Source organism: Canis lupus, chromosome 28 (assembly GCF_011100685.1).
Source record: "Canis lupus familiaris isolate Mischka breed German Shepherd chromosome 28, alternate assembly UU_Cfam_GSD_1.0, whole genome shotgun sequence".
Taxonomy (NCBI): domain Eukaryota; kingdom Metazoa; phylum Chordata; class Mammalia; order Carnivora; family Canidae; genus Canis; species Canis lupus.
The window spans coordinates 27,802,916-27,818,210 of record NC_049249.1 but is presented as its reverse complement, the minus strand read 5'-3'; the positions used below and the strand labels follow the sequence as shown (position 1 = coordinate 27,818,210).

General features: G+C 42.6%; 1 protein-coding gene across 3 annotated transcripts in view; it reads left to right on the top strand.

The window, feature by feature from the left end:
- The first annotated feature begins 414 nt into the window (after nt 1-414).
- Nucleotides 415-15,295, top strand: part of SHTN1 (shootin 1) — a 95,061-nt gene continuing 80,180 nt past the window's right edge. Inside the window, exons 1-2 of one of the 3 annotated variants that reach the window (XM_038578912.1) lie at nt 415-688; nt 14,739-14,791. In XM_038578912.1, the coding sequence (XP_038434840.1) occupies nt 631-688; nt 14,739-14,791 (111 nt within the window). In that variant the 5' untranslated portion in view covers nt 415-630. Of the gene's footprint in view, nt 689-1,690; nt 1,711-14,738; nt 14,792-15,295 lie in introns of those variants that run through there. The other 2 variants (XM_038578913.1, XM_038578914.1) reach the window with 2 other exon arrangements.

Sequence of the window (15,295 nt, the reverse complement as noted above, 5' to 3'; positions counted from 1 at the left end):
TGTTCGGTCCCCGCCAGCTTTCCAAGGCGCAAGCCGCGTCCCCCGAGCTGGCCCCTGCGGGCAGCTGATTTCCCACGGGGTGAGAACTGGGTTAAACTGGTGTTTACTGCCCACCACGCCCCGCCCTCCCTTGGGGGCCCGCGAGGGTCGGCCCACGGCAGCGCTCCACGCGCGGTCGCCAGGGACGCCGCAGCCCCAAGGCCGGCTGCTCCCGCCCACCCCGATCGCGCGTGTCCAGGGGTGGGGCGCAGGAGGGGTGCAGCAGCGAGTGGGGCGCACCCTCGCGGCTCCCAGCCCCCCCCCTCCCCCGCCGCCCCGGGCATCCTCGCGGGGAGGGCTCGGCGCGGCAGCCGCCCCACCTCCCGCCCGGGGCTGCGGACCCCGCCCGCCCCGCCCTCCGCGCCCGCAGGTGCAGCCGCCGCGGCCGCCGAGTAGGTGCGTGGGGATGATCTCACTCGCGCGCTCGGCGCCAGGAGGAGGAGGAGGAGGAGGAGGAGGAGCGGGAGCAGACCCGACTTCCGGGTAGTGCCGCCGCCGCACGCCACCCGCGGCTTGCTTTTCCTCCCCCTCCCCCCCGCTGCACCCCTCGCCTCTCCCTCCTTGCCTTTATTCCCGGCCCCACCTGCCGACATGAACAGCTCGGACGAGGAGAAGCAGCTGCAGCTCATCACCAGCCTGAAGGAGCAAGGTAGGGGCGCGCGGCCGCCAGGTGCGGGCGGGGACGGCTCCGGGCGCGGGGCCGGGGCTGCGGCGGGCGCGCTGGGAGGTGTCGGGGCCCCGGCGCTGCAGCGCCCTCCGCGCCCGCGCGCCTCGCGGAGCCGGGGCCGGGGCCCGGGCCGGGGTCAGGCAGGGGGCGGGGGCTGTGGGGCCGGCTGGCGCGGGCTGCTTGAGCGGGGGTGGGGGAAGGGGCCCGGACTGGGGGCGGCCGGGGCCCGGGCCCCTTCTCGCCCGCCCCCGCCGGGCCCCACCCCTGCACACGGGCGCGGGGAGGCCTGCGCGCTGCCTCGCACCAGCCTTCCCGGCTTTCGCTCGGCGTCGGTCTGGTTCCTCTTTCCTTCCCCAGCCACGATGCCAGGCCGTGCTGTGTTTTACCACCTACCATTTTTAGCAGTTTCTTAGTCAGTAGCCAACACCCTGGCTGTGCCCGGCTTCCTGAATTCAGATCCGGCCTGGCCTGCCGGGGAGCCGCCCGCGCGTCCTCGCGTCTCTACCCCCGCCAGGTAACCGCGGGGCACCTCCTCCCGGATCCCTCGCCTACGTCTCCTCCTGCGCTTCTTTCTCAACAAAGCCCCATTGGCGATCGAATGTGACTTCGACACTCTTCACTTTTCAAAATGCCTGTCCTTACCCAGGCCCACGGTGGCCCGAGAATATGGGTCAAGGGAGAGAGAGAGGAACTGCGTAGATTTAGGAAATAAAAATGCGTAGGAACATGCACTTTTGCCGAATCACTACTTGCTGACACGGCCACCTCGTGGAGGAGGTCCTGCTCTGTGGCCAATCCTGCTGTTTTCTGGCTCTTTTGCTTCTGTTGGCTCAACTTATCGACTCTGTGAACCTCGAAGAAACTCTGCCCCTCCAGGGGCCTTGTGGTTATCATGCCTTCCTTACCCGACTAAAGACATGGGCTAAGCCATACGATTTTATCAGGTCCTGTCCAGTGCTATGACCTGTTGCTCCTTGAAACCACAAACATACCGATTGCACGAGGTATGTAGACCTCTCTGGAGTTGACACTCTTGGAAACAAATCTCAGCACGATTGTTTACCAACCCTGTTATCTTGGGGAAATCGTTACCTCCCTGAAATGGACAGAACGGGACTCTTCGTAATATCTAGTATTTAGAAAGTGTTGGATAAATGTTCATGGGTTTTGCCTTCTCAGTACCTTCAACAACCGTCCTGGACTAAGCCTTAGGGTCATAAAGTCCCAAGCATCAGTGAATTTAGTGGGTTTGCAAAATGCCCTTAGCGAGCATTCCTCAAGCGGTTTAGTGAGGGGCTGGATTCAGTCCGTATCTTATTTCCAATAGCACTCTTCCCCCAGTAACATAAAGATTCTTACTTCATATTCTAGATGGTTGGAGCTTTCATCATGGGTGATAGCTGCCGGTGGATACCAGAGTTTTTGATGGATGGTCCGTTTTCAAGTAGTGATACAGTTAAAAATTTCACGTTTTTTTTTTTTTCTGAATATAATCATTCCAAGGGTAGGTTTATCAAAGCACTTGTGGTTTATAATCCACAAGTTGTTTATACTTGATTTTGAAACACATCCTCTGTTTCTATGTTGGATTTGAGAGCTGAGAAAAAAAGGAAGATTCTAAAGTTTTTGGTTCTTTCTCATATTATACGGGAACACAAATCCATGGTATTGGTATTTTTAGAGGATATACTTCCTTGATTATGGGCATGTCAAAGGCAATAGAATGGGTAGACTTGGAAATTTGTGTTTCTTAAAAGGTGCACTTTTTTGGGGGGGTGCTGAGTCTAGTTACACAGGTTTTGGGATTATTTTCAGCCCATTCTCAAAACCAGGCATTTCTTTGTCATTGGATCATAGACCGTGATAACAACTGGCTCATTTCAAGAGCATTTAATAGCTGTTTGACCCATGGAACTAACTGGAAAACTAGGGATTTGAGGTGGAAAGACAGGCCGCTAGGTGTTTGGGCTGTTACCAGTATGATAATTAATTTTGTAAGCTGACAGTGTGCCTGATTTATTTTTGAAAATAGACATTTTTTAAAAAAATACCTGTTAACATTGTGACTGACTCTACCGCTCTTGTTTAATGTAGACAAGAAGAACCAATTATGATGAACACTTTACTTTCCTTTTTTGATACCCCTTCAACACACTCATTTCTTCTTTTAACAAATACTTAGCAGATACCTACCATATCTGAGCCCCACGTGGTAGGTACTGGGGGTAGAGGTAGTGAACCAGATGGTCTGCTCTACCTAAGTTTATTGTCTAGTAGAGAGTCATGAATCAAATAATCACACAAATGTGTATAATCACACATTGTTTTTTTTTTTAGGATAGAGTCTTCGAAAGGGAATCATTGCATCAGAGGGCCAGTAGACATAAAGTTGTGCCAGGCATCGCCAAAGTGCCCCCCCCCCAATATGATGGTACCAGTTCACATTCCCCCCAGCAGTGCCTGTTTCCCCCTACAGTTGTCAATGTTGACCAACATCAGTCTTTACTAATTTTGGCAGTCTGACAAGTTTTGTAATTTTTACCAATCTGATGGTCAGAAATAGTACCTTTAGAAAAATTGTATTACCTGGTTCTTAGCGGGGTTTGACATCTTTATACGTGTTTATTGGCCATGGAGGTTTCCTTATTTCATTTTTTCCTCAGTGATTTTTAAGTCAAAAATTTGAACCCATTCCCGAGAGGGTGTTGAGAAAGAGGATTCCTATCTACTCTGAATGGCAGCACTGACAGCAGCCTTCCCTAATGTGAAGTCTTCATTGGTGTGGTGACTAAGGTTGCTTTTGACAAAAGTTGTGAAATGTAATGACGGAGTCTGTCATAATATGAACAATCTCTAATTTATACTTACCATTCCCTAAGCTCTATGTCTTATAAATCACACCCACTTCTGAATTACTTCAAAACATTGTATGTTCCCTTCTCGTGAATGGTATAATTACCTATATTATGTCTTTCTAGAAAGTTATATTATGTCCCTTTAAAAAAATTAGCCAGTGTGTGATTGCTTATGTTCAAGCAGATGTTGAGGTAATGAGGTAATTCTCTTTTTGTCCTTTTTGGAGCTTTATTTTATTGGACTGATTGACGTCTTTAATGCACTGACAAATGGCAACTTAGGGTACTATTTCCGATGCATATTTCCTAGCTACTAAAGTGGACATTTCCCTTACAAAACATCATACAATTTGCTCCCCCTCCAGAATGCGGCTGGGAAATGATCGACTTAGCTCAGCGTTTGTTTAAGGTACATGATTTTCTTTGTAGTGTATTCATCCCACAAGCATTGAATATTCATAGCCAGGCACTGTGCTAGGCATCAGAGATAGATGAATAAAACTTTGTCCCTACTGGTGAAGAGTTCCTAGTCTAGAGATGATGGTGGGCATGTGAATTCCAGGAAGAGTGTCCAGTTGGCCCAGTTTGGGTCATGGGTTTAAGTTCTTTGGTCAGGGAACAGCAGGGCACCTTGATTGGCAGCCCCCACAAAGACCAATGGATTAGAGTAGTTGTCCAAAAAAGAATGGTGTGCCACTACCAAAAGTGGAGGATGCAGGCTGAACAGACACAAACAACAGAGTCCCTTCAACTGGTCAGCATAGTAATGCTGTGTCATTTGGAAGTTGGTGAGGAAGTGTTGAAGGTAGCGATCATCACCCAACAGTGAGGATGTTAGAAAGTAAGACCAAAATTACAACCACCACCCTGAACACACTATCCTATGATAAGATCATGGGTTTTGAAGCTAGATAACCTCCTCTTATCTTTAGAGTTATCATTTTCCCCAAGACTATAGAGATTTGTGCTTCAGCTTCAGCTGGAAATTTAGCCAGGCTCATTCTTAGACCTGAGTTAGTAATTAAAAGAGGCTCCCAGTGTTCCCTTGACTGCTAGGCCAAAAAGTAGCTTGAGCATTATTTTGACAAAAGGGGCCAAATGATTGCCTACCACTGGGACCATATCAAGTCAGGAAAGTGGAAGCATTGTCAATCTTGGATATATACAAAGTCAGTAGAAAACAGTTTGGGGTTTAAATGGTTGCCATGGTGTCAAGTGCAAACTTGGCTTTACATTGTTATTTTTCCAAGTGTGGTTTAGGGGCCGCCCGTCTCAGTAATTGGGATATACATGCACTTTCTTACCTACTTATTTATGAAAAAAAGCCTGGTAAATTTAATTTTCTTCATCTGGGTATATTTTTGTAAAATCGGTATTTGAAATGTTTTGCTTTTACAACAAAGTATAACGTAAGTTGAGAAACGTGCATGAACTCTAAATGAGCATCTCAAGAAATTATTGAAAAAAATGTGTCTAACAACACTTACATCAGAACATCTCCAGAAACCCCTTCATAACCCCTCCAATCATTACTACTTGCCTTTCCCCAAAGATATTTGTGTCACCAAAGGTAAGTTTGGCCAGTTTCTGAGAGTTAGACAAATTGAATCCTACAGGATGCAGTGTTTGCTTCTGTCTTGTTTCACACGTTCTGTGTGAGATTTATCAACAGTGTTGTGTGTAGTTGTAGTTCATTTATTTGGTGAATAGTGTTCCACTATATGTACACACCAAAAAAAGTTTTTAAGTGAATATACTGTAGACCAGAGGTCAGCCGACTTTTTCTGTAACTGGCCAGATAGAAAGCATGTTAGGCTTTGTGGGACACTTGGTGTTTGTTGCAAACCAACATACTGATTAAAAATGCAATTTCCTCCTGAAGTTGTGAGCTCCTAAGAGACACCAAATGGGCAACCCTCCATGAGATGGACCCTCAGCATGGGCTGACGAATGACATCTTGTAGTCAGAATTTCCTTATTCATGTAATGCTTTTGTTGCGTAGATAAATCTTACTTTGATTTTTTAAAAGTTAAATTTAAAAATAAATGTATGCTCATAGGAAAACAAGCATAGAAAGGGAAAAGTACAATGAACTGTGGCCTCTTGTTCATTGTTTCTTCATCTTTATTTCATTATGCTCTCTTGGGGAGTCTTTATAAACATTTTTTCCACCTAATTGTTCCTGCCTCCCATGAAATATTAATACCATAGAGGTACTGTGTATCTTTTTATGTACTGTGATCCTTTGGAGGCTGCAAATCATTGTACTCCCCAGGATCACATTCCTCTTTGAGGGCAGTATACCCCACTGATAATGAATGCTCTACCCCCCTTTCCATTGCTCACAGTTCTAACTTTTTTGTTGTAGTTCCTTTTGGAAATTGTGAGCTTGTATGTACCTCTGTAGTTATCACTGAATATATATTATAGAATTTGCATCAGTACCTATAGAATTAAATCTTTAAAAATTGACTGGATAGGGGTGCCTGGGTGGCTCAGTTGGTTAGGTGTCTGTCTTCAGCTCAAGTCATGATCTCAGGGTCTTGGGATGGAGCCCCGCATCAGGCTCCCTGCTCAGCAGGGAGTCTGCTTGTCCCTCTCCCTCTGCCCCTCCCCACTGCTCATGCTCACCGCCCCCCCCAATAGATAAATAAAATCTTTTAAAAATTTTGAATGAATGATGTTCCACTCTACAGATTTCTGACAATGTAGTTAATGTCCTCTGGACGGACACCTCTGTGTTTCTATGTCTTTGCTATTAGAAATAATGCTTTGGGCAATAGATAATGGTTGGAGACATCGGTATGAATTCATGTTTTGCTTACATATGATTACATATAGAAATATTTATAGATACGTGTATGTCTATATAGTGTGAAACTGTCACAGCCAGGAGGTGTGTAAGAAGACCTGACCACTAAATATAATGGGGTACTGAATAGAATCCTAGAAGAAAACTGGAACGTTAGGTAAAACCTAAGGAAATATGAATAAAGTATGGACCTTAGTTCATAATAAAGTGTTAACATTGGTCCATTGATTTTAATAAATGTACCATACTAACGTAAGATGTTAATGATAGGAAAAACTGGGTAGGGCTTATGGGAATTGTCTTTGCAATTTTGCTGTAAACCTAAAGTTTATAAGATTTAAGTTTATTAAAATAAAAATGTTGCTTATATCCTTTTTTTTTTAAACTTATATCCTTGTATACATTGATTTGTAAGTGCAGCTGTGGGAAAAATTCTCAAAACTGGATCCAAAACGTAGGGATATTAGATTTTATTCTCTTACACAACCAGGCTTTGCTTTAAAATGTAGAAGGAACATGGCTTTTGTTGTTGTCTGTTTACCATGTTGGTAAGTATTTTAAATATTAAGACATGAGCTCTGAAATTTTTTGTATGGTACAATGAACAGTAATGTATTAGGATCCTTTTAGTTACTTGATCCTATCTCAAATAATCTGTGGCACAAATCTGAGTATGATTGTTTTTCATATACATACATATATAGATGTTTTACTTATTTACTTAAGAAACAATTTTATGTATTCATGAGAGAGAGAGAGAGAGACAGAGACAGATACAGGGAGCCTGACTTGAGGCTTGATCCCAGGACCCTGGGATCGTGACCTGAGGCGAAGGCAGATACTCAACTACTGAGCCACCCAGGAGCCCCTATATGTTTGTTTTAACTAAGACTTTTGGGGGGTAGGTTTACAGAAAAACTGAGCAGGAATCTCCACATAACCCCTCACCTTCCCCCACTCCCCATTTTCTCTATTACTACCATTCTGTGTTAGTGTGGTGCATTTCTGAGAATTGATGAGCCATTTTTGGTACATTATTATTAACTTAAGTCCATAGTTTAAATTGGGGTTTATTCTTTGTGTTACACATATTTTGGGGTTTGACAGATGCATGACATGTACCCATTATTATATTATCATATAGGATAATTTCACTGCTTCAAAAATTCCCTCTGCTCTACTTGTTCATCGCTCCCTCTTTACCTCTGAACTCCTGGCAGCATCACTGATCTTTTTATTGGTTCTGTCATTTTGCTCTTTTCAGAATGTCATAGAGTTGGAATCGTTCTGTATATAGCCTTTTTATGTTGACTTCTTTCACTTAGCAATGTGCATACATGGTTCCCCCTTGTCTTTTTGTGGCTTGATAGTGCATTTATTTCTTTTTATCACTGAATAATACTCAATTGTATGGATGTACCACATTTTGTTTATCCATTCACCTGTTGATGAACATGATGGTTGCTTCCAATTTTTGGCAATTGTGAATAACGCTGCTGTAAACATTCATAAGGGTAGGTATAGGGGAGGGGAGGCCTCCTGTGGTCCTGTGTGATAGGGTCTCAGCCTCCTGGTGAGCCTGTGCCCCTGGGCTATGACTTTCACATGCTTCTCAGTGTTGATCTTTCTTCTTTAGGTGAGAAGGGAAGGCTAGAGAGGGGCCTGGAGTGAGCTCTCACCTTCCCCCAAGTCTGTTAGACTCTAGTGAAATTTCTCCCAAGGGCAGGCCTCTGATATTCACTACAGGGCTGTGGTGGCACTCCTGGAGATAAAACTCGCAAAAGATAGGGATGCTTCTTTTTTTTTTTTTAAGATTTCATTTATTTATTCATGAGAGACACAGAGAGAGAGAGAGAGGTAGAGACATAGGCAGAGGGAGAAGCACTCTCCCCATGGGGAGCCCGATGTGGGACTTGATCTTGATCCCAGGACACTGGAATTATAACCTGAGCCCAAGGCAGATGCTCAACCACTGAGCCACCCAGGCGTCCTGGTTCGGATGTTCCTAAGACTGGCCTACCCACTGGCATTTTTAACTCTCAAATGTGTTAGGACTGAGCCTTCAGCAATTCGCCAATAACAGTTGAAGTTTTCCTATCTTGGTACTGGTTGTTGAGCAAGTTCTGCACCTTGGCTGCTGCTCCAGGAAGTTCTGATGGTTTGTCTCTTGCTTGTCGCTCCCAATTTTTGGAATAGCAGTTTGCCCTGTGACCTCAGTTCTCAGGGTAGATCCAAGAAGAGTCATTGATTTTCAGTTTGTTCAGCTTTTCTGTTGTGAGGACAGGAGTGTTGACAGAAAAGCTTCATGCCAGACTGGAAACCAGACTTACGTGTATACTCAGTTTCCTTCCTTTCTGTTGGTTAATTTGAAGTCATTACTGTAGTTCGTTGGGAGTACTTCGTAAGCATCATTAATTCATTAGCACCGAACTGTGTGTCCTACCAAGTAATGCGTAAATTTCAGGTTTGCCATAATTTCTTTTCAAATGTGAAATCTGTCATCTTTGTTTTTTGATCAGGTTTTCCAGCAGTGTTTTTTTCAGGCTTTTCTGATGCTTTAATTAACAAGGGAGGTATAAATGACTTCTCTTTCTACTCTGGCTCTGAGAGAGGACCCATTGGCATATGTGCAGAAGGGAATAATGTCCTAATTGAACATTATCTCTTATGACTCATGTCCTCGTTCCCCATTAGTAAGAGGTGTTTCAAGGCTACATGAGTCTCAAAGATGCAGACTTAATGGATGAGAATCTACATTAGAAGATCTTATGAGGCAGTGTTTTTCTGGTTATATTTGATGGCTCTTTAAAGCTTCACTTTTATTGAGTATCTTGTAACACGTGACGTGAGAGACCCTTTTAATATGAGGAGGAAAGGATGTGCTCTTTCACGAGGTGTTCATATGAAGACCTAGATCCATTCTTTCTTCTTAATTTAACACGCATTTATACAGTCTGCTATATCTCAGGCATTGTGTTGGATGTTGGTATCTGTATGCATAAAGGCATAGTCCTTACCCTAGAGGATTATTTCACGTCGAGTGTGTTAGCACATTGCACATAGTAATGCTCAGTAGTGGGTTTTTTTTTTTTTTTTTTTTTTTTTACGTGAATGGCTTTGGAAATCAGTAGACTGGTCCTGCCTCCAGTATTTCTTAATGTGGGATTTGACTTTTCTTTACTTTTCTTTTTTTTTTTTTTTAAGATTTTGTTTATTCATGAGACACACACACACACACACATACACAGAAACAGGCTCCATGCAGGGAGCCCGACGTTGGGACTTGTTCCCGGGTCTCCAGGATCACGCCCTGGGCTGAAGGTGGCACTAAACTGCTGAGCCACCTGGGCTGCCTGGATTTGACTTTTCTACGTATCTTTATTTTTAAAATGGGGATGTTAATATTTGGCTTAATTGCTTTACATCACAGATTTATATGAACCAGCTGTTCGGTCAACATAGGTACCAACTCTGCTTCATATTCAGCTGGGTGTGAGATTTATAGCAATGAATGGAATGGGAGAGAAGACAAGAAACAGACTAATGCTCAGATAATTTATAATCTTATACGTAGTTGCTCTAGTGGAACTATATGAACACTGTACTCTGGTAATATATTAGAAATATAAATGTTGATTTTTGCCCTAGATATGTGGGGAGGGTTTCTTACAGGAAAGTAACAGTGTACTCTGGTAGTATATTAGAAATATAAATGTTGATTTTTGCCCTAGATATGTGGGGAAGGTTTCCTACAGGAAAGGACAGTTGAATTGCATTGTCAAGGAAAAGCTATGGAAAATGGGTTGGGGGGAGACCTAGCAGGCGAAGGGAAAAATGTTTATAAGGCACCTGGTGTGAAAGATCTTAGAGGTGTGATGGATTGAGTGGTGGTCCCTAAGGCTGAATGGCAGGAGTGGGGCCCAGGTTGTAAAGTTCACATCTTTGTGGGCTTTTAAACCCAAGGATGATGTAACCAGATTGCTTTGTTACTATGCTAACCATCTACTTTGGGAAGAACAAACTTGGGATAGAGGGAGGCTAGGAGCTACATGAGAGGATTTTACCATCATTGAGGATTAGAATTAAGGCAGATACACTGTAGAGGAAGGTCATATTGGGGAGATGTTTTAAGAGATGGATAATTTTGATAATTATAGTTTGATAATTTGATAATTCATTGGAAGGTGGGAGAAAAAGGGGAATCAAGGTAGATCTTGAGGTACTAGCTTGATGACCAGGTAGGCGATGACTCCAGAAAGACATCATATATAGAGGAAGGAGGAGGTTTGAGTTAAAGAGAGTTTGATGAGTTCACTTTCTAACATGTTGAGTTTGAGGTGCTTATAGGCTCTCTGCATAGAGATGTCCAGAATAGTACTGTCTAGCAGCACTTCCTGCTGAGACGGAAATGTTCTGTGTCTGCTGTGGTAGCCACTAGCCACATGTAGCCACTGAGCACTTGAAATATGGCTAGTGCTCCCAAAGAAGAGAATTTTAAGTTTTAATTAATTTTAATTAATTTACATGGAAGTAGCCACTTGTAGCTAGTGGCTCTGTTATTTGCCAGTGCAGGACTAGAAGGTATTGGTTGGGAAGTACTGATCTGGTGCTTGTACTTGAGATAGGGTGGTTAACCTGCCTGGGACAAAGAGGTCTTCCAGGGACAATGGGCTTTTCAGTCTAAAACTGGGAAAGTCCTGGGAAAACCATGATTGTTACTCACCCCAGCCAGAGATGTTATTGCCTGTGTTTATGAACTTTAAGTGTCATGGTTCTAAAAGGACTAAGTCTACTTATCTGATCTCTGGGCTGGCTATGTCATGATTTGCAGCCTGGAAAGAAAGCTCCCTTTCTTGGCATTAGGGAGTTAGAAAATAGAAAACCAGCATGATTCTTGAAACACGTGCTCTGCCTAATATTCTCCTTGTTTTCTGCCCATCTCCCTTTTTCTTCCATTCTGTCCTCTTAGGTAGAGATTCCCCTTCCTGGCTGCACATTAGAATCACCTGGGGTGTTCACTTCTCAAACAAATATGGTGCCCAAGGTTCACCCTAGAGTAGTTAAATTAGAATCTTGGGGTGGGGTGGGTAGAGAGGGGGCTAGACAGCTGTATGATTTAAAAGCTCCCCAGGTAATTCTAATGTGCAGTCAGGATTGAAAAGTACAGCTCCCAGACATGCTTCTACTTCTTTGCCATCTTTTTTTTTTTTTTTTTTTTTTTTTTTTAACTACAACACACTACAATTGATTGTTAGCCTCCTTTCTTCTCCTCCTCCTCCTCCTCCTCCTTCTTCTTTTTGGCAGAGGGTAGTAGTAGTAGGGTTTCAGAGATTTTTCTGCTCTGCCATCTTTTGGGACATGTGTGACAAAAGTCAGTCCTGAGTTGGAGGGCATTAGGAAACAGCCTAATTGATCTCTTATCATACACAGGGATCTGATGTACTTTGCTGTATCAGTAACAGTAAGTATGACTAACATGTATTGAACACATAATATACCTAAGCACTCTTACAACTTACATCTTACATGTTAACTCATTCTTAATCACAACACTATGAGAAAGATGTATAATTTTCATTCTTATTTTCCAGATGGGGAATCTGAGATTTAGAAAGATTACCAACTAGACCAAAGTCTCTTGGCTGTACCTTTTAATTACTGTGCTATGTGACCTTACAGCACATTGAAATAAACTGTACCTGTAAGCCCACCCAGGAGATGACGTCTTCCCAAGCTGTGCCTACCATTCACAGCAGAGCGTTGGTCCAATTCACCTTTACTTTTGCATTGGTTACTTCAAGATTTGGAGGATCTGTATCATCAAATCACTTGAGTTGTGCGACTCACTTAAAAATTTCCAAGCTGTGACAGTTCTGAAACAAAGAGGTGGCTTTCTCTGTTACCCTTTAGCATTGCCAGAAACGTAGCAGAATACTATAGGTCACCTCAGATTTTGCCAGTTTCGGTGAGGATGGAGTTACATGTGTATTCACTATGGTGTGTGTGTAAATCTTGTTTATGGCAGTGAGCTTGGTTTTCTGACTTCAGTGAAATAAAAATATAAATTAATATTTTTCTTCCCTTTATGCTCCACTCCCCAGGTGCTCCCTTCCCACTGGGAATTCTTCATACATTTCCCATACTCTTCCTCTTTATTCCCTTTACCTGGCTTGATTATTATTATTTTTTTTAAGTTACACATAGTCACAAGAAAGCACTTTGTCTGTGGTTTCCATTAAGGCATGATAGGTGAAGGGTTCTTAATGAATGCTTTTCGTGAAGACCCTGTAGTTGGGAGTCTACTTTCATCTGGATTCTATTGGCAATATAATGGAAGAATCGTATCGGTATTTTTAATAAGCTTCAAAGCTGTTAACTAATGTTTTAAATAGAAAAACATTTTCTTAATGTCAATATGAGATCATGGTTTTATAAGTCTTTATTGTTTGTTTGTACGTCTATAAAGTAGGTCATCAAAAATAGAGTAGTAAATCAATCTTGATTTCAGCTTTATCTATAGATACCTACTTTTTTTTAAAAAAGATTTTATTTATTCATGCATGAGAGACATAGAGAGGCAGAGACACAGGCAGAGGGAGAAACAGACTCCACGCAGGGAGCCCGATGTGGGACTCCATCCCAGGTCCCCAGAATCCCACCCTGGGCCGAAGGTGGTGCTAAACTGTTAAATGTCAAGTAAAGTATCTCAATAAAATATATATATTTATTTTTTGAAAGAATATCAGATATGGTAATAAGATTTGGGGCCATAACCATAGACTACCTGGTGCATGAGTGTATATTTTAGAATCTCTTAGTTTTATTTCTCTCTGTTAAAAAAAAAAGAAGGGGTCATTTTATTGATTTTTCATAAACTAGGACAGTTTAGTTTATACCCATTGGTTGGGCTTTGTGTGGTAGAGGCTGATGAACTGGTGTGTACAGGACTTCATTCTGTGGTTACTCAAATGTTTTCTTTCTTTTTTTTCCCAAATATTTTCTGTTGAAAATGTAATTATTTTTAAAAGGGCCATATCTTTACATGTACACATTTGGCTATTTTATGGGCTAATTTTCAAGGATTCTTTCTGGGTGTGGCTTCAATAAAATTGTCCATTAACTCTTATGTAGATGGTCATGGAGTGGGTGTAATCTCATAAATATTTGTTCATTTGGTTGGATTTTAAGGTGGTGGCCCCACAATCACCATAGGTATTCTAAATCCTTTGGTTCACTGTTGGAGGATACAAAGGATATACTTCACCGTGTGAATTGTTTCTTTAGGGGGTTTTCTCTGCTCCATGGTTAGAATCCTACACCTCTAGAATTAATAACCAGATTACTTGGAATGTTCCTGAAGTCACTGGTTTCAGATTCTTTTTTTCTATTTTTTGGGTATTCATGGAAATAGGAAGCCCTCTTCGTCTTTTTTTTTTTTTTTTTTTAAGAAAAACTGAGCTTTTTGTAGATAAATCCCAATTATATTTTTTAAAAGTCCAGATGTAAAGATCCAATCTGACAATGCCCTGGCTCTGTGGTGCCAGTCAAAATGCTGGTCTGGGAGTACGCCCACCTTACACATTCTGATCCATCCTTAAACCTGGATCATGCCTTTTCTAACCATCATATGCTAATAACATCATATTCTCAACCGTGAGGATATCCAAGAATGGTCTTTGGATAATAGATGAATGTGGGTGTTCAGGCTACTTTATTTTTCTGGCGGTAGAGGGTTTTTAAATAATAAGCTGCTGAGTTTTTTTTTTCCTTCCACATAATAGGAAATATTTCCCAACAGTTCACATATTTTTCCAACTTAGTGAAATGAATCTGGCTGGTATCTGGTCATAGCTTGGTGATCGATGATCTTGCAGGGCCTAAAAATAGTTGTTCTTAGCTGAATGCTCATGGCGTAACCCTTTCACTCTGTGGACAAAGCAAATGTGTGACACTGAACTGAATGTGTAAGCCTACATTATTTTCTGGAGGCTGATTTTAAAAATGAACCTCTGATTACAGCACCACAGACTAACAGTGCTAGAAGGAACTTCAGGGAGCAGCCACCTGTCCCCTTTCACAGGACCAAGTGCTGAGCGCCGAGAAGTGATTTGTCATAGGTCACTTATGGCTCTGAGGTCTTTCTGTGACCTAGGGAGATCCGAAATTTGGCTTAGTGGGCTCACACCTGCTGTGGTCTCTTTTTCTTTCTTACTCTTAAAAGCAGAAGCCCTTCTTCTATGGCCACTTCTCTACCCTACCACCAACCTAGTAAATAGACAATAGAGGTTAGTTGGATCCTGGGTTTTCCTAAAAACTTCAAACTTTTGATAGTGTTATAATGTTGCTTTCCTTTTTTTCTTTTAGCCATAGGCGAATATGAAGACCTCAGAGCAGAGAACCAGAAAACAAAAGAGAAGGTTTGTACTTTAGCCTTTCTTTCCTTTCTTCCACGTGTGAAAGCCTAGACGGCATGGTGCATTGTTCTGCCACCAATTTCAGTTAAATGCGAATGAGAGTTTTTTCTTTTTTCTTTTCTCCTGCATGTGTGGTTCAAGCTAATATCAACTCCAGGCTCCAGATGGTAAAGAATAGCAGGCATGCCACAGTGGGCGCTGCTCTGGGAGATTAACCGCACAGCTAAATGTGCAGCAAGGCACCAGGCCAAGCAACTCAAGCCCCTGAGAATTGTACTTTTTCCTAACAACCCGATTTGGGATTCCAGTGATGGAATTGGAAGGAAGACATGTATCTTTGGAGCTTAGACATAGTAGATTCTGGAGAGAACTCTTTGGCATTAGTCGCCAGTTTTTAGCCTGTCTTCTTTCATAAACCTTTTTCATGCCCACGTCTGCTGAGTATATGAATAATATACTGGAAGTTGAAAATCACCTGCTATGAAGATAGTAATGCCCGGCGAATAT